This window comes from Lutjanus erythropterus, chromosome 16, assembly GCF_056507025.1.
Source record: "Lutjanus erythropterus isolate fLutEry1 chromosome 16, fLutEry1.hap2, whole genome shotgun sequence".
NCBI lineage: Eukaryota > Metazoa > Chordata > Actinopteri > Lutjaniformes > Lutjanidae > Lutjanus > Lutjanus erythropterus.
In genome coordinates, this window is record NC_139332.1 from 11,397,449 (window position 1) to 11,418,411 (window position 20,963).

General features: G+C 39.5%; 1 protein-coding gene across 3 annotated transcripts in view; it reads left to right on the plus strand.

The window, feature by feature from the left end:
* The window catches only part of adcy2b (adenylate cyclase 2b (brain)), a 64,713-nt gene that overhangs the window by 23,911 nt on the left and 19,839 nt on the right, over positions 1-20,963 (plus strand). For all 3 annotated transcript variants that reach the window (XM_084738750.1, XM_084738751.1, XM_084738752.1), the window contains exons 5-14: positions 2,891-3,039; positions 4,987-5,098; positions 8,015-8,142; positions 9,080-9,238; positions 12,648-12,780; positions 18,230-18,406; positions 18,505-18,545; positions 18,671-18,751; positions 19,666-19,735; positions 20,721-20,818. In XM_084738750.1, coding sequence (XP_084594876.1) covers positions 2,891-3,039; positions 4,987-5,098; positions 8,015-8,142; positions 9,080-9,238; positions 12,648-12,780; positions 18,230-18,406; positions 18,505-18,545; positions 18,671-18,751; positions 19,666-19,735; positions 20,721-20,818 — 1,148 coding nt within the window. The remainder of the gene's footprint in view (positions 1-2,890; positions 3,040-4,986; positions 5,099-8,014; positions 8,143-9,079; positions 9,239-12,647; positions 12,781-18,229; positions 18,407-18,504; positions 18,546-18,670; positions 18,752-19,665; positions 19,736-20,720; positions 20,819-20,963) is intronic.

Sequence of the window (20,963 nt, forward strand, 5' to 3'; positions counted from 1 at the left end):
TCTAAAGAGGCATTATGCAGTGACATTTGCCTGACATTAGCGTCTTTGCCCTGACATTAGCCATTCTCTCCAACCAGGGAAATGACACATAAAATTACACATTAATAACTGGTGGTCCACTCAGTAGGGAATAACTATGATTATTTTTGAATTGTACCATTTGACGTTTTCCTTACTGAGGGTGAAACTCATAATTATCATTTTTGAATATATTTATTTGTTGAAATATTATAAATCCCAAATTACATGCTGTATATTTACAATTTATTGTGTTGAAGTTGCTTCTGACATGTTATGTATGTCATTTATTCTACACATGTGCAGAACAGTCTCTTATGTGAAAAATATATTTGATTATCTGATTTGTTCTTTTTCATGTGAATTCAAGTTATAAAAGATTTGTTATAACAGATCAATTAGTTATTCTACTAGATGGTATTTGAACGACAGATAATACTTACCTTTAGCTGCAGTCTTCATGTTGGATATGTTCACTGGCATATGTTTCTCTGTACTTGCACCAGTCTAGTATGAGGATGCATTCAAATGCCAGTGCATCACTAAACAATGCCAAATTTCATTCACTGCCTGAATACAGATCACTTTAGTTCATTAATCAAACACATGATTAATAAAAGCTACATCTCTTCAGGCTATTATTCCCCCTCTGCACGCACACAGTCGAGTGTTAATATGGCTTCAGTGCTGAATAAGTAAATAAGTGCGGGTGGTGTGGGTTTCTATTTTTAGCACGCTCCCCCCAACTCCTCTCTCTAGTTAATTTGCTGCTGTGTTTTAGGAAATGAGCCTGTGGTGTGTGAACAATGTAATGACCCTCTCTGCTGTGAGCCGCATTTATGAGTCACACCCCCTCAGGCAGCTTTTCACTCTGTCTAATATGCACATACACACACACACACACACACCCACACACATGCCCAAACGCTCACGCACACCAAAAATCACCCTCAAACAGCCCACTGTCCGATGTAGATGGTGCTAAATTAAAACTCACAAAAACCCACAACATACACGGTTACACAACGGCAGCTATGGGTGATGGATCGTGCTTTTTTTATTCCCACAGATAACTGACCATATTATACAATGTTTCGTTTAAGATATTTCCAGTGAACTTGAATAGCCTGTATCAACTTTCTCAACAGCAACCATCAAACTTTGATGTCGACATCTCAGAGTCAAAGAGCAACAGCCTCTTTGTGTAGTCACCTTTTCAACATCAGCAGAGGACTACAAAATCCCTACAGAGAGAAATTCGCTGAAGTAGTGCTGGTAAAGAGACGCATTTTGCTGGAGCCCCCTCGGTGCACGTCAGCCACGAGACCTGTCACTTTTCAAGTGCGAGGCACTCCTGCAGGTGTAGATGTGCAGCCGTGTTCACAAGCTGGTTATCTTACCCACTGGGTTATATGTCCATTTTCCATCTTTGACTGAAAGTGAAGATTGCGCCTCGTCTCTGGTGGTGGTTAAAAGGCGTTTTGGGAAATGTAGCAGATCGCAAACTGAAGTACAAATCAGTGAGGCAAGTTGAGTACTCATGTGAAAAAAGCACAGCACTACGCTACAAGGGACTCATAAATACATTATTTGTTGGTCTGTCTGACTATAACTATGTTCCCTTTATGTTTCACCTGTAGGATCTACAGATTTACAGAATTAGCTCCAATGTTTTCCTCTGCCTTAGTTAATGTATGAAAAAAAAGAAAAATCCTCTGCCTTCTGTACTTGACTTTAGCTTCCTGTTCTCTCCGCTGACAAATGTGCCCCAATAAACTGTCATTAAGGCGATGTAAGAATCTATTAGGAGGTTAAATATTAGCTGTGCATGGCAATATTTATGCAATATTGAAGAACAGAAAAAAGCACAATAGAGCAGAATAGTAGTGTATGGAAACAGAGCAGAACAATATAGAATAGAATAGAATGAACTGGTTGTGTGCTGCTCGAAATAACATTTTACATAGTAGAATTTTACATGTGGACCTTTGGGTCTCATTATCGTCATATATAAAAACTGTATACCCCTTTGTACAAATCCTAAATATAGTAGCATAACAGTGTGCAGACCGTTTTCCTTTATACCCTGCAGTCTTTTTTTGTCTTGCACTTGAATATTTTTTATCTGGATGTGTGCAAACTTGATCCCTATTATGTAATAATAATTATGACTAATAATAGCAAGTATAGCTTTGACTCAAAATGCACCAGTCATGTTCTGTGAATTAGAAATCAGAACCAAAAATTGTGCTGAATATTTCCAGCTGTATCAAAGCTACTACAAGGAGTTTTGAACTGGTTATGTACCAGTCTCAACTTAATACCGATCCCTCTATATTGGAGTGCAATGGTTCACAGTTGTCCTGTGTCCCGTATTGGTCGCCTCCCACGATTCGGCACGCATATGATTTGTAGATTACACGTAACCATCATTGTGTAATGCCACCTCTTTTCTTTTAAGCTGATCCAAAAAATTATCCGATCCGTGACTCAAAACCGTGATGCCATCAGAGGAGGAAATTTTGATGTTGAATGTTTTATTTTTAATTATATTTTGTGGTTACAGTGGAAACACTACCACTTTTGCCTCCAAAATCAACACACTATGACAGTTCCTTTTTGTAGCTATAATTCAGACAACCAAGCATCCGGCAGGTGTAACAAAATCCTAGTATAATTTTAACAATTTTATTCTACCACTACAGTTTACTATATTACCATGTTACTGTGTCAGTCCAGATATTCTTTCATTATCCAAATGTTCTCAACATGGTAACAAACCTAACTGCCTCGTCATTTTTTTCCGTGTCCGTTGCTTGACTCCGCCTCACCTTGACTTTCATCCCTCGCCTTCCCCTCTCTCTGTCTCCAGGAACGTCTACTGTTGTCCTTGCTGCCTGCTCACATAGCCAGGGTGATGAAAGCTGAGATCATCCAGAGGCTGCAGGGACCCAACTTTGGTCGAACTGAGAGCACCAACAACTTCCACAACCTCTATGTGCAACGACACACCAACGTCAGGTGAGGATCCATCTCCTTTATCTGTGCTTCCAGCATAATAAAGGTTATTATTTTCTGCTCTCATACCATTTATATAACCCTGTCCTCCCCCTCGTCATTGCTCACCCCTCGCTTTCTTTTGTCCTCCCCTCTCTACCTGCTCTCATGTTTGGATTGCTCCTTTACGCGGTGCTCGTCCCATCTCCCCTCATTTCTTCTTCTCCTCTCATTTTTCACCATCTTCTCTACATCCCATCGTCTTTTTCCCTTTCATCACCATGGCCAAATTCAATTCAGAGTTAATCCACCCCCATTGTGCTCTGAGGTCACTTTGCCAAACGAAGAGGTGTCTATGTCCTCTGTTCTCTGGGAACCCTCCTCTATATTGGTGAGGTTCAAAGACACAAATCCAGGCTAACCATAAGAGCCTCTCCATAGATTGTCCTCTAAAAAAAAAACTGTTTCCCATCACGCTACAGCTTCACAGGAGAAACAATATCACTGTGTCCCTTTAAGCAGGTCTCAGGTGCGTGTGTGTGGGTGGTCGAGTGTGTGCATAAATACGTGTGTGTGCTCATGTTGATTTGCCTATTATCCTTCCAATAATAACAAATCCTCACATGGTCTAGCTCACAGTGAAGAGGGCAATCTTCCCCAGAACAAAGGGCTGACACCCAAGGACAGGTGGCATTGTGATTCTGCTGGGATCCTCCTACACTAGACAGCCGAACACCAGCCGCTGCCTCCACTATCCTGTCTGCAGCTCTAACAATTGGTTGTAGGTGTTGAGAAACAGGTTACATCGCGTGTTTTTATGCTTATTAAAATATCAAACTTTGAGAGGTTTTGTAGACTTGTCACATTTCTAAACCACCGGAGACATGATGTATAGGGTGTTGTTTGTATCAGTCTGATTCAGAACTTTCTTTTCTAAAGAGGTAAAACTCCAGCAACACTTGTATACAAAACAGCTTTATTGTTAGACCAACATGTTGCCGGCTTGTGGCCTTCATCAGGCTTCCTTTTTTCACATTTAGCAAATAAACTTTAGCAACTTTTTTTGTCTAAGGGGCAGGGGCAAAAAAGTGCAACCCTGCATAAGACTAAAATTGTTTTTTAGTGTGAGTCAGATTTTAAGTCAAACATGTTCTCAGTGGGTGTTGTGGGAGCTGCCCCCTTGTCTCCAATCCTGTTTTCATGGACAGGATGTCAAGGAGCAGCCAGGGTCAGGAAAGCGTCTTGTTTGGGAACTTCAAAATTGCGTAGTTACTCTTTGCAGATGACGTGTTCCTGTTGGCTGTGACCCCCAGCACACACTGGGGCAGTTTGCAGCCAAGTGTGAATCGGCCGGGATGAGAGTCAGCACCTCCAAGTCTGAGGAGACCAGAAAAGACCAGAAAACAGTAGATTAGGTGGGGAGTGAAACGGTATATTTGGTGGGGAGTGAGTTGCTGCCCAAAGTGGACGAGTTCAAGTATTTCAGGGTATTATTCATGAGGGAAGAGCGTGAGGTCAACAGGCGGCTGCAGGCTGCAGAGACATGGAAGTTACACAAGCAGAAGACAAGCCAAACATTATAATTGAACACTAACAAGTGACGATGAGTCCTAAACTGTAAATGATCAGCCATTTATAACTCCATCGATTACTTGTCTGTGTAAAGCTAAGCTTGTTACCCTGAAAACAAAATCCCACTACTCTGAAAATACTCTGGAGTGGAGTTCCATGACTGCCTGCCAGACTCCATTAACATAATATTTAATTTAACCATTATGAACATCTACTCCTTCACACATCACATCAAGTGCAACAAATACCACAGGGCTCTATGTGCTCTACTAATACAGTGGTACTAATAAAACTTTATGCCTCTCCTCATACATCGCCCAACTGACAACAAATTGTGATATCTGATGGTTGTTTTTTCAGTAATACAATATGAATTGTGTTATTTGTCGTTTTCTGCAGCATTCTGTATGCCGACATTGTGGGCTTCACCAGGCTGGCCAGTGACTGCTCCCCAGGTGAACTTGTGCACATGCTGAATGAACTCTTTGGCAAGTTTGACCAGATTGCAAAGGTAACTTCATTCATGAATATCAAATTACAAATACATACACACTTCATATACAAGGACACTCTGAGTGTTTCAAATGAAAACAATGCAATGTTCGCCTCTTTTTCAGTCCATTCTCTCCGATAATCTCACAGTAGTTGTGTAAAAAGTCCTCTGTGTGAGACTCACTATTGAGATATGCTGTACTGTGTGGTGTGTATGCTCGACCCTATACAGGATGTAAATGAGGTAGACGAAATACTGGAAACATTTTTTGGTAAAGTGCAGTCCATTAAAGCATCACAAAAAAAACCCAAAAAACTGGGAGGTGAGAAACTACCTTAAAACTTAACTTACTTATTTTCTGTTTAAGGTTTTGTTAAGAACCACCAGTGATTATGTGAACCATGCAAAACATGCATAACAAATGCATCACACTGAAATTACAATATGTAATTTTTAATCAAGAATTCATCACCAGAAAGCTTACTGATTGCTGAGCCTTATTCCCATGACATCGATTACACACATTTTTGGATTGTTGAAACGTCCCTGACCACAACAAAATAATGAGAAAACAAGGAAATACAGGCAGAGGGCCGGTTCTCTGTAGGTACAGCTACCACATAATGATCATACGTGATGATTGAAATGGATCATGTTTATGTGAGTCTGTACATTATTTCTTAGGAAATTGTTGCATATTATGACTTTAAGGATGGTTTAGGACACAAGATTATCGCGCTTTCAGTGAATGTTACCCGAAGTATAACAATCAATCAAATTTAAGTTGCCTGTACAGATAATCCAGTGGTTCTCAAACCTTTTTAATTAATGTACCCACTTTGGTTCTAAAATATTCTCCCCGATACTATTTTGTTGTCTCTGTTTGCACATTCTTTTTCAGTTCTTTCTCTGTGTTTTCAGTTGCATGTTCTTAATTTTCTCCTGTCATTCAGTACAGAAACTGGATTCCTGCTCACAGTAAACATGACTGCATTTGTTGCTTTCTTCTTCTGTGAGGTTTTACGGCAGTTGACAGTTATTGGCACTTAATGATTGTATTGAAAATTATAATATTGAATATAATATGTGGTTTAATTGAACTTAAATTCTTATATTTTATAAAAAAACTTATTATAGTATAATTATATTAGGAATTATGCATGACTGATATTTTTTCAATTTCAGTGTTTTTAAAAAATCGTAAGTAGCCCATGCAACACTCAACAAAGTATCCTAGGGGTACTAGTACCCCCAATTGAGAAACACTGACTTACACAATAACCAAGAGGATACAGCAGAGTCTGTCTTGTGCTGTCAATCAAGTGGAGCGCGGCCTTGAAATGAATGTTTTCTCTGTCCCGCGGCCAGTGTCAGCCTCCGTACCATAGCCTCCCAGGGCGCCGTGCTTGTTAGCAGCTGCAGGTAGTAGCGTCGTGGGCTGGTCAGAGTCTATCTCACGGTCTCATGGGCGCTCTGCTGCGCGGATCTAAACAGTTGAGTCAGTCTCTCTCTGCTTTGTGTCCAGCAGCTCTGTCCTTCTGTCTGACGAAGCCGCCGTTACATAAACCCGTTCCAGCGATGAGCTGTTACACATCCCACATGTGGAATAAGAGCTAATGTGTTCGGTGTGTGGGTGTATGATTTTGGGCTTGATGGATGTGACTGTGTGTGTGCATGAGGGTTGTGTGGAGGTGAGAAAGAGCACGAGAAAATGCATTTCATAAGTGAAAACGTGAACTGTAACTAAAGCTATTGATCATTTTGTACAGATTATGGAGTTTGATAACACTTTTTTATTACTTCATTGCAGGTTTTCACATCACATGTTATCAAATTCACCACTTATTTCATCCATCCTGCCACATCTATACAGTTTTTACAGTTTTTCTTCCTCTAAAAATAGAGAAAGAAAATAGGGGAGGAGGAAAAAGCAAAGAAAATGTTAACCTTAGACTTTCTGGATATAAATTGTCATCTCCTCATTATTTTATCCTATTAGATACTTGTGTGTAATTTTTTGTGAAAAAAAAATGTGCTCAGTTAAGTCACCATGACCTTGACCTTTGACCGCCAAAATCTTATCAGTTCATCTTTGAGTTCAAGTGGCCACTCGTCCCAAGTTCCTCAAGGCATTCTCGAGATATCCTGTTCACAAGAATAGGATGACCTGAAAACATAATGCCCCGAGCCACAGCTGTCATCAGTGTGGGGCTATAAAAAAAAAAGGCTTTTCAAGGTTGTTCAAGAATTCAGAGTCACGGAGATCCTTCAGCATGCAGTCATGAATGTGCAGGAGAAAAAAATAGGCTGATCGGTCCAGCAGTATTCAAGATTAGCTGTGTACAGGATACAGGTCCATTGATCACTCTTGTTTGCACTCACGCACTCCTTGACCCATTTACTCCAGTTTCTTCTGAATTCCTCTCCTCTGTCTCTCAACCTATAAGTGATTCTATTCCATTTCTTGAATCTCTTCACCTTTTTCCATACCTTAATTCATTCACATTAATTGATTTAACATCCAGTTCCATGAAATTTGTTTTAATGCAGCAATGGCTTTCTCCTGAACGGCCACCCAAAACTTTTTCAACACTGGACAAGAGTAAAAGAAGATGAGAATCATGTGAATCATCAGCCTCCTGTTCCCCACATTCCCTCCAGCATCAGCACTACCTGTTCTGTTTTGATATGTTATGAAAAGCCTCATATTAATTTTCAAGGCAAATTCTTTCCAATGTTTTGATTGTGTCATCTCAAAGATCCTTTTACAAGATTCTTTCCATTCTTCCAAAATTGTTATTGCCATTTCCATTTTCCCTTTCTCTTTGGTGTTGTCTGCCTTCATTCTCTTGTAAGATCATATCCAGGTCTGAGATAAATAGATAGATGTACACTTAATCCCCATTTTCTTCTCTTTATCTCTCCTTCTTTAAGGAAAACGAGTGTATGCGAATCAAAATCCTGGGCGATTGTTACTACTGTGTCTCTGGTCTGCCCGAGTCGCTGCCTCACCACGCCAGGAACTGCGTGAAGATGGGCTTGGATATGTGTGAGGCCATCAAGTAAAATACCAGATCTCTCCCTCTTTTCTCTCTCCCTCTCTCCCTCTCTCTCTTTCTCTCTCTCTCTCTCTCACACACAAACGGAAACACAAACACGCCTGTCAAACAGATTGAGCAGAAGGAATGCCAGACTTGATTTCAGCTCTGTTTGAACTCCGGAGTAAACACAATGTGAATTCAATATGATAAGCCTCCCAACTGAGCAAACAAAAAATTCAAACAAATGAAAAATATCCCCCTTCTGCTCTCCGTCTCTGTGCATGAACACACACACATTAGTTTTATGGGCCAATATGTTTGCTTACCGGCACTGACCTTTTATCGTAATCAGATAAAAGATGTCATTCTGTGTCGTCCACCTCTGACATGATGAAGCAGAGTCTTTATTTCAGTGCAGTTGTGGAGGATTTTATACCCAGACTGGAATTAAATTCTAGAGGAAACTCTGAATCATTTTGACATGTCACAAAATACAATACTGGTTACTGGCAGCATTGGAAATGGCACTCTATAAATGATTAAAAAATGATATACATAGTATTTCTTAAACACTCAAATGTTCAACATATTGGTGAATATGCTTGATCAGCCAAGAAATAGTTTCACCACATAACTCCCCTTAAACCTACAAATTGTCACATTGGACATTATCTGTCCAAACAGACTTGAATGAAACAGACTTGAAAACAAGATGATCCATCTCAAGGGTTTTATGCTGTTACAATAAGTCTGTCTCATTTTTGAGCTGTAGGGATGTTCACTGATGTGTTTTTAAACTTGGTAGAGATTAGAGGGAGTGGTTAACCCCTGCTCTCAGTCTGTGCTAAGCTAGGCTAACCACCTCCCTACTCAACAATGTCACTCTCGGAATGAAAGCACAATGCGTACATTTTCCAAAATGTACTTCTTTTAAGATTCTGCTCTTTATTCTCCACAGGAAGGTCCGAGATGCCACTGGAGTCGATATCAACATGCGTGTCGGTGTTCATTCTGGGAACGTCCTGTGTGGTGTGATCGGCCTCCGGAAGTGGCAGTATGATGTGTGGTCACATGACGTGACGCTAGCCAATCATATGGAGGCAGGAGGTGTGCCAGGGTAAGATATAACCAACACTTCAAAGAAAGTTTAACTTTAACTCACTGCGATTGCAGTGCCACTTTGCAAATCCGTGTGATTATTGTGTCTTTGGCAAACCGGAGGGATGTACCTACAAGGTTGCCAATTTTAGTTTGTAAAGCAGACAGGAAGCTGTGCTTTGGGAATTGACTAACACTTTCTGCGCTCTCAGTGATTAATGTTGAGCTGCACTTTAGCAAGTCAGTGAATTCCCATCTGCTCCACTGCAGCTCCATGTGGCCTAAAGTAGAAGTGAGCAACTCCCAGTGGCCGGCCGTACCACAGTATCATTATCTTGAGTTTTAGATGAGAGTTAGTGTCTCAAGGAGGCTGTATTTTTCACCCTTAAAAGAACTACACATAATACTTTTGTTTTTGCTCTTTTAATTTTTTTCAAGAAATGGTCAGATTTATCAGTAATCTGCATGAAATATCATCTTACAGCATCATAGAGAGTGTTGGGGTGTTGTTAACTACATGTAGTTGATTTTTTGAGGTTCTTCTGCGATATACAATATATATGTGTGTATATATATGTATACATATAAACACATAAAATAACAACAAAAATAACATAGCAAAAATTATAATAGAATATCTCTTTAGAATATAATAGAACAGCTAGGACAGTCTGGAACTTATGGTACATCAAGATATATTGATATTGCAATTTGCAGTAGTTTAACTACATTCAAATCTCAGTAGCTTTTTCAGTAGTTAAACTACTTTGGGAGGCAGTTAATCACAAACTACCTATTTATAGTATTCTCATTACATCATTTGTAATCCAATAAGGCACAAGGCCACAGCTCATTGGCCACAGTTGGAATTGGAATTTCTATAAAAATCATCTGTGGTGTGCGACCAAGATGATCACAGTCGAGTGACTTTCCCTAGAAATTTAACATTTTCCTGTTTCCACCTCAACAACTGACCCTTCCTAAGTCCCACTCCTTTTTGACAGCTGAGAAAGCTTAGTACTAGGGATGCACCGATAACACTTTCATTCAGACTGAGTACAAGTACAAGTATTTACATTTGGGTACTTCCCAATACCAAGTACCGATACAAGTACTTAATTATGCCATTAAAGTTCTTACAATAACTTAAAACATGTTTTATTTTCATTAGACGGTCACTTTCTAAATGTAACAAATCACTGTTGATGTTTCGTGCTACAAGTGTAACCATGGTTACTGTACACATTACATTTTTAGGTTATTTGTAGAAAGTTACTTTGTTGTTTTTATGTTCTTACTTTGTATGTGATATATTTCAGTATAATGATTTCACAACATTATGGACCTAGTATTTTAATTATACATTTACATGTGTAAATAGTATAGTATTTAGTAGTAGTTTAAGTTTCTTCTTCATGTCCCTCTTGTCTAAGAGCTAATTAGTTACTAATGGACAGGTATGAGTGTGGTGCCACGTGCAACGGTTTTGTTTATCCTGCTGTGAACCTGAAGAGTGAAGTTGGTGTCCTGTGCTGTCAGGATGTTTTGGTGAAGATTAAGGACACAAAGAGAAGTTGTAGCAGTTTGTTACGAAGAAAAGAGGGTTAAAGACTGGTGGCGGTGTTTTTTCTTCGTCTTCAGATTAATTTGCTGAGGCATTCATCTAGTTTACGCATTATTGGACTTATTTGACAGCAGCTGGCTCCGGTCTAGAGGTGCTCTCTGTGCATTTATTTCAGTTTACATGGACTTACATGGAATTTTATGGACAGTTTCCAAAGTCGCCGTGGTCATTAGTGGATGATGTTGAGGACAGCGAGTCCCTTCCTGATGATGATGGTGTGTCCAAAAAAGAGGGTAAGCATCAGCAAATGCCTTGAACTCTGCATCGTGGTGGTTCTTTAGATCTTTACTTGTATCGAGTGGCTACTTTTCGTGACGTGGTAACAGTTGTGGGGTATCGGAGTAGTACGAGTACTGAGGACAGTATCAGACCGATACCCGATGCTGGTATCATTATTGGCGCATCCCTACTTAGTACCTTGCTAAACTTACTCCTTTCCTGTTCCTGTACTTAGATATATTATGTGCTAGGCTTGTCTACATTGAAAAGAAGACCAAATTTTAAAACTGGTTAGAAGATTTTTTTTTATGGTAGGTTTATATCTACCTGAAGCAAAAGAACAATAAAAAGATGGTTTAAGATGTTCGTGGAGGACCTGTAAAAACAAAAAATTCACAACTGGAGTTAGCTAATGTTAGCAAAATCCTAGCTAAATAGCTAGCTAATCTACATTTAGAATTAGCTAGCCTTCTGTTAACATTAGCTAACTGTCACTGGAGCCCAGAGAAAAAAGGGACAGGACTTAAGAAGGTTCAACTGCTCTTCTTAAAACATAAACACAGGCTGCCCAAGTGACGACTGGCCTGCCCTAGTCTTTTAATCAAACACACCCACACTTTACTCACTGTGAGTTCAGCTGTACCACTGTGTGACAATATGAATTTCCAGACTGTGATCATTTCCTGTGTCGTGGTTTTGAGGTGCTGTTTTGAACTACGCACAAATTAGAAATTTGTTTTAGTTTGGACAAGCTTTTTTTTTTATAGTTAAGATGTAGTTTAACTACTTTGTTGTTTTTAAGCAGAGTAGTTTGGTTAACAAATAGAGTTGTTTCCCAAACACTCATCATAGACCAGTCCAACCTAAAAATATCCACATCAATATCAGTATTCTAAAATCAATGTTAGCTGAACCCCAGTAAACCACCCCCTTAAAACCAAATAGGAGAGAGAGACCTCAGGGAACAACATATTGATGTGTTGCAGCAGCAAGAAGAACAAGCACTATCAACACTCAGCTGAAAAATATTTTTATGTAAGTGCACTGTATGATTCATTTCTTCCTTGCCCCATCACCAATTTGTATTATATGAGTAAATGCACATGGTTACTGACAGAGATGGAACATGGGATATGTCTATGTCTAATTCTACCCCGTTCTTAACATTTTTGGACAATTATATCCACCTCATTTGACCAATCAGCTCTACATTTGTCATGTGGCCATTAGCTGCCATCCCAGCACTGTAATAAGCATGGGGAAAATTGGCTGGTGGTTATGTGTGTGTGCTACACTGAAAATAAGCTCTTCAGTACCACCACATTGTCTCACTGGGCTGCTAATGGTTTGTCTCCTCTTACACCTGCTGAAAGGTATCAGAAAAATATGCCAGCTGAAAAAAAACATATTCCCATCTCCATCCCTCTCGGTTTACAAGGGTAACAAGCAAAGGAGAATTGCAGGTTAGTGTTCTTATCAAGCTGGAAAGTAAATCATGTGTTTGATAGACCCGTTGATGGCACAGTGACACATGCTGTTAACCTATCATCATCTGTTCTCTTATCCCATCCTGTCTCATTTCCAGGAGGGTCCACATATCTTCAGTGACGCTGGAACATTTGAAGGGTTCATATAAGGTGGAGCCTGGAGACGGACAGAGCCGAGACTCCTACCTGAAAGAACATGGAGTGGTCACCTTCCTGGTCATCAACCCCAAGGTCAGAAACCATCACTTACGTGGTTGTGTACATTGAGGCTGCCCCCTGAAAGTCAAAGATTCAAATTCCCAGTTGGAGACCAGTCAGTCAACTGAGATTCTTCAAGTCTAGCATTCATTTGCCAAGTCCAATAATGCCTGCCGCAAGGCTCTATGACAACAATTTGTGAGTTATAAAAAGAGGCATGAATTAAGTTTAAAATGAAAAATGAACTCGGTTTAGACCAATGATCACTCCCACTAGTGTCTGAACAGTTAATGGGTTATGAAAGGGGTAGGGCTAAAGTATAGGGCTGGAGCTAATGGCCACTGAAACAGGAACTCTCTGATGAGTCAGTTGATGCCTCCCACAAGGGTCTAGGACAAATGATTTATAATTTAATTATAGGGGGCGTGGCTAATAGGCAGGGGCGGAGAATAAGTAACTAATGAGAAAAGAGCTCTGCTGAGACCAATGATGCCTTTCACCAGAGGTTCTGGACTTGATGCACGGATCTGTCTTCAATAACTGTATGAGTCACAAACCATGGCAACAACCGGCGTGTTAAAGACATGTTCATCATATTTTAGTGTCCTCAGGAAACAGTATTTGCTGTTGGCTGTACTACTTGTCGCGTCTTTGGATTTGTCTCTGCAGGGTGTGTTTTTTTTAATTCTGTTCGTGTCTTCAAATTAATGAAGATGTGTTTCTTAATTTGCTTGTGTTTTTTCCATTTGCATTTGTTTTGTTAAGTTAAAGTGGTTTGAGCTCTCAGGACCACCACACCATATTCTACATATCAGTGCTGTCCAAAATACGCATAAGTAAGTATATCACCAAATTTGGTGATATTGAATTTTTCCAAATTGTTGTAAGAAAGTGTCATAGTTTGAAAAAACGTTCCAACTTTTGAGTCTAAATAAACCTTTTAAAAACCCAGTGGATTTATTGAAAAATGTCACAATTTTTGAGCAACAGACCAGGAAAACAGAGAAAAGCAAAGTAGAATAGCGGCAAACAAATCCAAAAGTGCAAACAAAGTCCATGAAATCCAAAGAAAGTCCAAAAACAACAAAGAAACATGGGAAAAACACTAGGAGGTTTGACAAAAAGGCCAAAGACAAACTGACAACTAAGGAGGGAAACACACAAACTAAAAACAGAGGGACAGAAATCAGGGGCGGATGAAAACAATCAGGAATCAAAAAAGGACTAAGACTGAGACAGGAAGTAACAATACACAAACAAGAGAGAAGTCAAGAACTTCAAAATAAAACAAAAAACAACTAAAACCCCAAACCATAACGGGAAAATGACTGTTTTTCTTAGCAGGGGAACTTCTAGAATGGGGGCTGGGCGGCACTGTTTTATATTATATGGATATGGTGCCACTCTGTTGAGTTGTAATTGGTTGGACTATTAATCTTTCAAATAAAAACTCATCAGGAATGTAAGAAACTGTAAGATACAGCAATATTACTAATTAAAGTATGTATGAGAAATGGTAAATTAGTGCTATTCCAACGAGTCGCAAGTGCACATACTTTATGCCACCCCATAAGTGACCCCAGTTTGGCCACCCAAGTCCAAAACATCTGGACACGCCCCTGTTTCTTAGTTCATGGAAGGGTGATGTTTCGGAGATGCACTGTTTTCACTGGGCAGAAAAGATATTATGTTTATAATATCCTGTATATATGCGTGTTTGTGTGTGTGTGTCTGTATATATATATATATGTGTGTGTGTGTGTGTGTGTGTGAGTGTATACACATATGAATATATATATCTCATTATTTATGATTCAGTTTGAATATCCACATACAATGGTTGTCATCTTGCAGCACTGCAGAACTGCTGAGTATGTGTGTGTTTTGGACTATGATGATATAATGCAGGTCTATTTTGAGCGCCACTGCTCCACAAACACTTCGATGTGCAGGTCAGGTTTACACAAAAAATCCCACACCACCTTTCCATCCTGCCAGGAGCACCACAGGCAGCTAAACAACTCTGACAATGTCAAGTATAGGAAGAGAATATGATTGTGTAGTGAACCAACAATAAGTTATCAAATGAACAACATCTGGGCTGATGTTCAGTCAGTCGCTCTACTGAGAGAAGGTCCCTTTTCACTGCTTGAGGCGTGAGTGGCCTGAGATGTAGTGCCACTCCATCTGTCAAACCAGGACATAAAGGCTGCTTAAGGACACTTAAGAGATCTGCCTCCTCAGTGAACTTTCTGCTGAGAACAGCTCTATATAGAATATGTTTTTGGCACCCACTTTTTGTCTTGGCAAACAAAAAACTGTGCTCAACAGTCTTCTGCCTTCCTAATCCCTCTATCATTTGGCTAAGATGCACCCAACTCTTAAAATATCTGCACTAAGACCTTCCCTTCTCCTCCTTCAGGCATCCTGTGTTCACTATCTGCTTGCTGCTTAGACCTTCACAGAAGTTACTAATGGAAATGACTAAGCATGTTTTGTTTAATACTGATTATCATCTGTCACAATGTCAGAAAAAGAAGACGTCGTCTGTGCTGACATCTTCTGTCCAACAAACACACAAGTTATGACATATTTCGACACACTTTGTAAGCAGAAAACAAGTTTCTACCATCTATTGTTGCATCTCCGCTGCGTGTTCAGTTTTAAAATGACACTTTATTTAGACAGTCATAAAAGCTTCTTTTTAATAGCATTATTTAATCGAATCAATAGCACTCTGTTCACCACAGTGTATTAGTGCATTTCATGACAGATTGCCACCCACCCTGTTTGCATGTTTTTCAATGAACTTAGAAATGCAAAGTAGCAACACTTGAGTAGAGAGAACTAATTTACTCTGGCTCCATGTGGCCCTACAGTAATTAACCAATCCACCAGTTTTAAGCCAAACCTGAGCCTCAGGTTACATCAACTGTAGTAACTTTTTATCTTACATTATAACACTATCACCTTATAGGAGGTCTTTACAAAATGTGACAAGATACTACCCTGAGTCCTTCATTTGCTGGAGATAGCTTTTCGATATCCCATCAGATATTGGGAAAAAGGCTGTGGGTGCTCAGTGAAAATTTTCAGAAGCCCCTGAATGGATCAAGGCCAAATATGGAGGGTCTCAGGAGGTGTCGCCTCCACTGTCATTGTCATTGATCGTCACTGTCAGAGCTGTTCAGATCACCCGCAGGAACTGAACACTTACTGACAGTGTCTGTACCAATTCTGGTACTGCTTTACAATAAAACTACCCTCATAAATATTTATAAATTGGTTATAATCAGGTTATTAATTAGGTTGTAAAGACTTTATAAAGCATTAATAAGCTGTTACGACTCAATATATAAAAAGGGCAACAGTGACCTTATGCTTGTCAGATAGTGAGTCCGTTAAGCCTTATGTCTTACTTAGTTTGTCCTCTTTATCAGCATAATTTGTCATCGTTTATCACATATTTGTTAATACGTTATTTGTGTTCAACCAATGTCAGCATATCTTAATAGTCAAAAAGTTTAATTTGGCATGAAATTAATAAAATTTACATATCAAATTACCAGATTCATACATTAAGGCTTTGGGGATGTTTTCAGTAATCACTGTTTTACACTTTACAATAAGACTCCCTTTGCCAATTATAAATGGCAATAATTTATTTATGAATTGTGGGGTATTTTACACCTTAAAATAAGACATTCTTGTTAGTTAGTCGCTCATTAGTAAGGTTAGTAGTAAGCAGTAATTGGATCGTGCCAAATAGAGAGCCCACATTGATTTATGAGAACTACTTTATAACTCTTTTACAATTGTTTATTAATGATTAGTGATCATTTACAACCTAACTTAATCATGAAACGTTTATAAATAATTTAAAAGAGTAGTGTTATTGTAACATGGTACCTCACTTGACTTTTTGCTGGGGAAGTTGGGAACCTTCTCAACTTTCTCCTTTCCTGTTTCCTGTTCTCCGGTGCTCGGCTTGTCTCTATTGAAAAATTTTGATGATGGTTAAAATATATTACTGGAGGTCTTGGAAAAGCAACATATATGTAGTCACATCTTTCATCTTATTTACTTTTCAGCATTGATAACATCAGCACAGGAAAAGGAGATACCTGACTGAGGTTTGAAAAGGGGAAGACTGGTAGGAATGGTCGATTCCTTATAGGCTCATGTGCCATGTTGCGTCAGTCACAACGCCTGAAATACTTACCAGTGAAATGGAACAAGAACATCATCTGAAGTTAAGGAAAAACACTTTCACTGCTGTATCACTCTGTGAAGGGTAATGTTTCTGTCAGCAGTAAAGTGGTGAGGTGTTTGTCAGAGAGAAGCACTCAGCATACAAACCAGAATAAAAGTAGAGCTGCATCATTCTCTAAAAGAGGTTTAAGTAGCTCAAAACAATGACAGGCAGGTCACAGGTGTCAAGAACTGTCAATTGACCACAGTTCCCAATGTACCTACTGTGGTCCTTTTAACTTCACACCCACTGACTGTGAACTTGAGCTACTGTTCAGCTTGGTCAGAAGTTAAAAAGTTATAAAGTTTGTACCTGTTCTGTTTCGAGTAAGTTTTGTACACCAGCCTTAATATGTTTGAAATGTTAACTTGTGTGGCTTTAATTTCTCTCTCTCTCTGTGTTATTCTCATTATTGTTGAGGTCCAAAAATACTGTACTGCAAATGATCATTTAAAATATGTTATCAAATAGTGCTTTTGGGAAACTATGCTTTTAATAGGGTGGTATATGGCGGGACATGTGCATGGAGCAGTGTTCTCAATTGTACCTCAGTTCACCAGTGTTATTCGTCATTTGTGTGACATTTATCACAATTCTCCAAATCCACGATTTGATTTGAAGGTCACGATTCAACTTTTTATTTTTTTTTATTTTATTTTTATTTTTTTGCACCGGCGACTATGCCATTGTTAAACTCAAAAGTCTTGATTTGTAAAGATCAACAGATCATTAGTTTCATGCCCTGACTGACTGTAATTTACATTTTCAAATTCTTCTTTAAAAATCTAGGCTGATTAGCTTCAGTTTGTTGTCTTTGAAGTTGTTGTTTTTTTTCCTTTGGACACATGCTGGATGCGGGAGAATTACCAATTCTGCTCTTGATTTTGATTATTGAAAATGAAAGCTCATTTTGATTTGAAATTCAAATTGTGACACCCCTAATGTTTTTACAGTGTTCACAATGAGAGGAAATAATTTAAACTGATCATAGTCTCTAACCGTTCAGTTAAATACACTTTTGCTACTGAAACTCTGGTGTGAAATGACCAGGAGCTTATGTTAGCTCATATTAACAAACTTTAGATATATTTAGGTATAACAGACGTTACGGAGTCAGTTCACTGAATTGTTGACTCTTGATGACTTTTCTAACTGTGCTACCACATGACATACAGTTACAGTACACAACAAATTCACCCGTTTCCTTCTCTACTCTTGTTGGTGTTGCAGACTGAGAGGCACAGCCCTCTGTTGGGCGTGCGCTCTCGTCCCTCTCTGGACGGTGGGAAGATGAGGGCGTCTGTCAGAATGACCAGATACCTGGAGTCCTGGGGCGCTGCCAAGCCCTTCGCCAACCTCCACCACCGAGACAGCATGACCACAGACAACGGAAAGATCAACACAACTGTAAGTAGAACGCTGTCCTCACTTTCTTTCAAACATACACACACAGACCCACACAGATTTAAGTCACTGATACGCGAATGATCTGATTCCTGTGTCAGGACGTTCCAATGGGGCAGTACCACTTCCAGAGACGAGAGAGGTGAGAAAGGAGCAGCGCCGCATTAATAATCACGACACACGTAATCACTCTCTCATCACAGCGTTTCATCATTTTTATTCCGTGCCTCATGTTTAAATCTGTCCTCCCCTCCGCTTCCATCCCAGATCCAAATCTCAAAGGAGGAGGTTTGAGGAGGAACTCAATGAGCGAATGATTCGCACCATCGACGGCATCAATTCGCAGAAGTAAGCACCGTGTCTGCTGAGCATCCACTTTCTGCATCATTTTTCAAAATCATGCATCATGCACAACTTGCACTCCCTTCAGATGAGGGTCCTCCTGGTGCTAAGAGGTAGAAACATCAAGTCAGAAGAAGCATCTTCAAAAGTTCACTGATGACAGGACTGTAGCTTTATTAAATTGTTTTGTTTCTTTTTAAAGAAAAAAACCATATAATACAACAATGTTGCCAGGCACTATGTCGTCCATAAACTTATATCTAACAGACAGCAATATATAACTTGTATCTAACTTATTATCTTATTGCTTCTGGTAATATGCTGCATGATTCTCCAAATACTGTCTCAAAATATTTGTATCTTGGGGCAGCACCAAACAACATGGTGGTGATTTGCCTCCTCATCCCCATAACTTCTCCAACATGTATGGTTTGATTCTTCCAACCAAATTTATGCCAATATAATAATAGTTTCACACATATTCTCCCATTGTTGGCTGGATATTTTAAATATATGAAAGAATTTAAAGTGTTTTTATGAGAAAAAAACACATTCGTTTTATCTTGCTTTATTGATGTAACAATGCAATTTTATCAACTGCTCATTAACAAAATTAGTAAAGTTATGTACTATGCTGTCCCCTGTGTTTTATGGTGCATTTCTCATAAGAAATAGCAAAAAATTTCAAGTGCACAGTATTATCAATGTAATCTGCCCCATCTATGTTGTTGTAAATAAAGCAAGACAAGCTCACTGGCTTTATTCACTGAAATGGAGGTGTTTTTTCATTTGCACATTAATAATTGGCTTGTTACAGCACGATGAAGAGTTACAGAATAGTGTTCAGATACCACATAACACAATCCAGGACCTTGTCCCTCTGTATTGTCTGAGTCTGTCTGTTTTGCTTGGGTCTCCAGACAGTGGCTGAAGTCTGAGGACATCCAGAGGATCTCACTGTTCTTTCACAACAAAGCTCTGGAGAAAGAGGTAGGCGAATGCATACCAACCACATCAGCCAGCAATGAAATTGTATAGTTGTTCAGTGAGACAGGAATCATCAAGAAGGCTTTACAACCATATAGGACATAGATTGTCCACTGTATAAACTTTTTAATGCTGACGTCAAGATTACATCACGTTGTTAGCTGGAGGCAAAACAAAGGAAAACTGGTGGCAAACATGAATCACCTCTGAGCAGTAGGTCACATAACCAAGCAAATATGTCATCTTGCTGTGGTGTTGGTGGCAGAATCGAAGTAGTAATGGCTCAAAAACAAGTTTTATCGCATACCAGCTGCCACTGCCTGTCAAACTGAAAGTCAACTAGGGCTAAACTAGACAAGCTGGGAGATGTGTGCAAGACACAACAAAATAAACAAAACTCAAAATGTCAAGAGCGCTTAAATTCCTTATTAAACACAGAAATATAACAGTCACCCTTCTGAATGAATTGCCTTCATTAACGTATAAAACATGCTTCATTTAAACTCATCAAACTCACCGAAACCGCCTTGGTCAGTCTTTCCACTTTTGCAACAATCACCAACTGTGGTTTGGACGAAAAATCCCTTATATACCGCGAAAATATCATAATAACCATAAGTTTATGAGGCCCATCGTGGATGGAGGCCTAAGGTAATAGCCAACCCTTGCCTAATGGTAAGCTCCGCCCTGTTCTTGCCATTGACTGCTGTTCATATTTTTTGTGAAGTAAGGTTCCATAGTGATCCACCGGAAGGGGAGGAACTTTTTACTCTATTATTTTGCCTCTGCCTATGCTCCACCCACAGAAAAACATGTACCAACATTTTCGCTACTTCATTCCACATACAAATCTGGTATATTTTTATATGTTGTGCATGCACAGTGTTAATTTTTAATTTGTGCTAACATGTCTTACAGCTGCTACTTCACACGTCCTCATAACGCTGTACCCAATTTTCCAATTCTCTGCCTTATCTTCTCTCAACAGTACAGATCCACAACATTACCAGCGTTCAAGTACTACGTCACCTGCGCCTGCCTCATATTCTGCTGTATATTCATAGTGCAGGTCCTCGTCTTGCCCAAGTAAGTCTGCACCCCTTCCGCAGGATTTACACTGCACAGTGCCTGTAGCGTCAGCAAACTCCAGCTGTGGCAGCGGGTTGATATGAAAAAGCCATTTGACGCCAGCTGTCTCATCAACAGGATGGCGCTGAAATGAAAGAGGCAG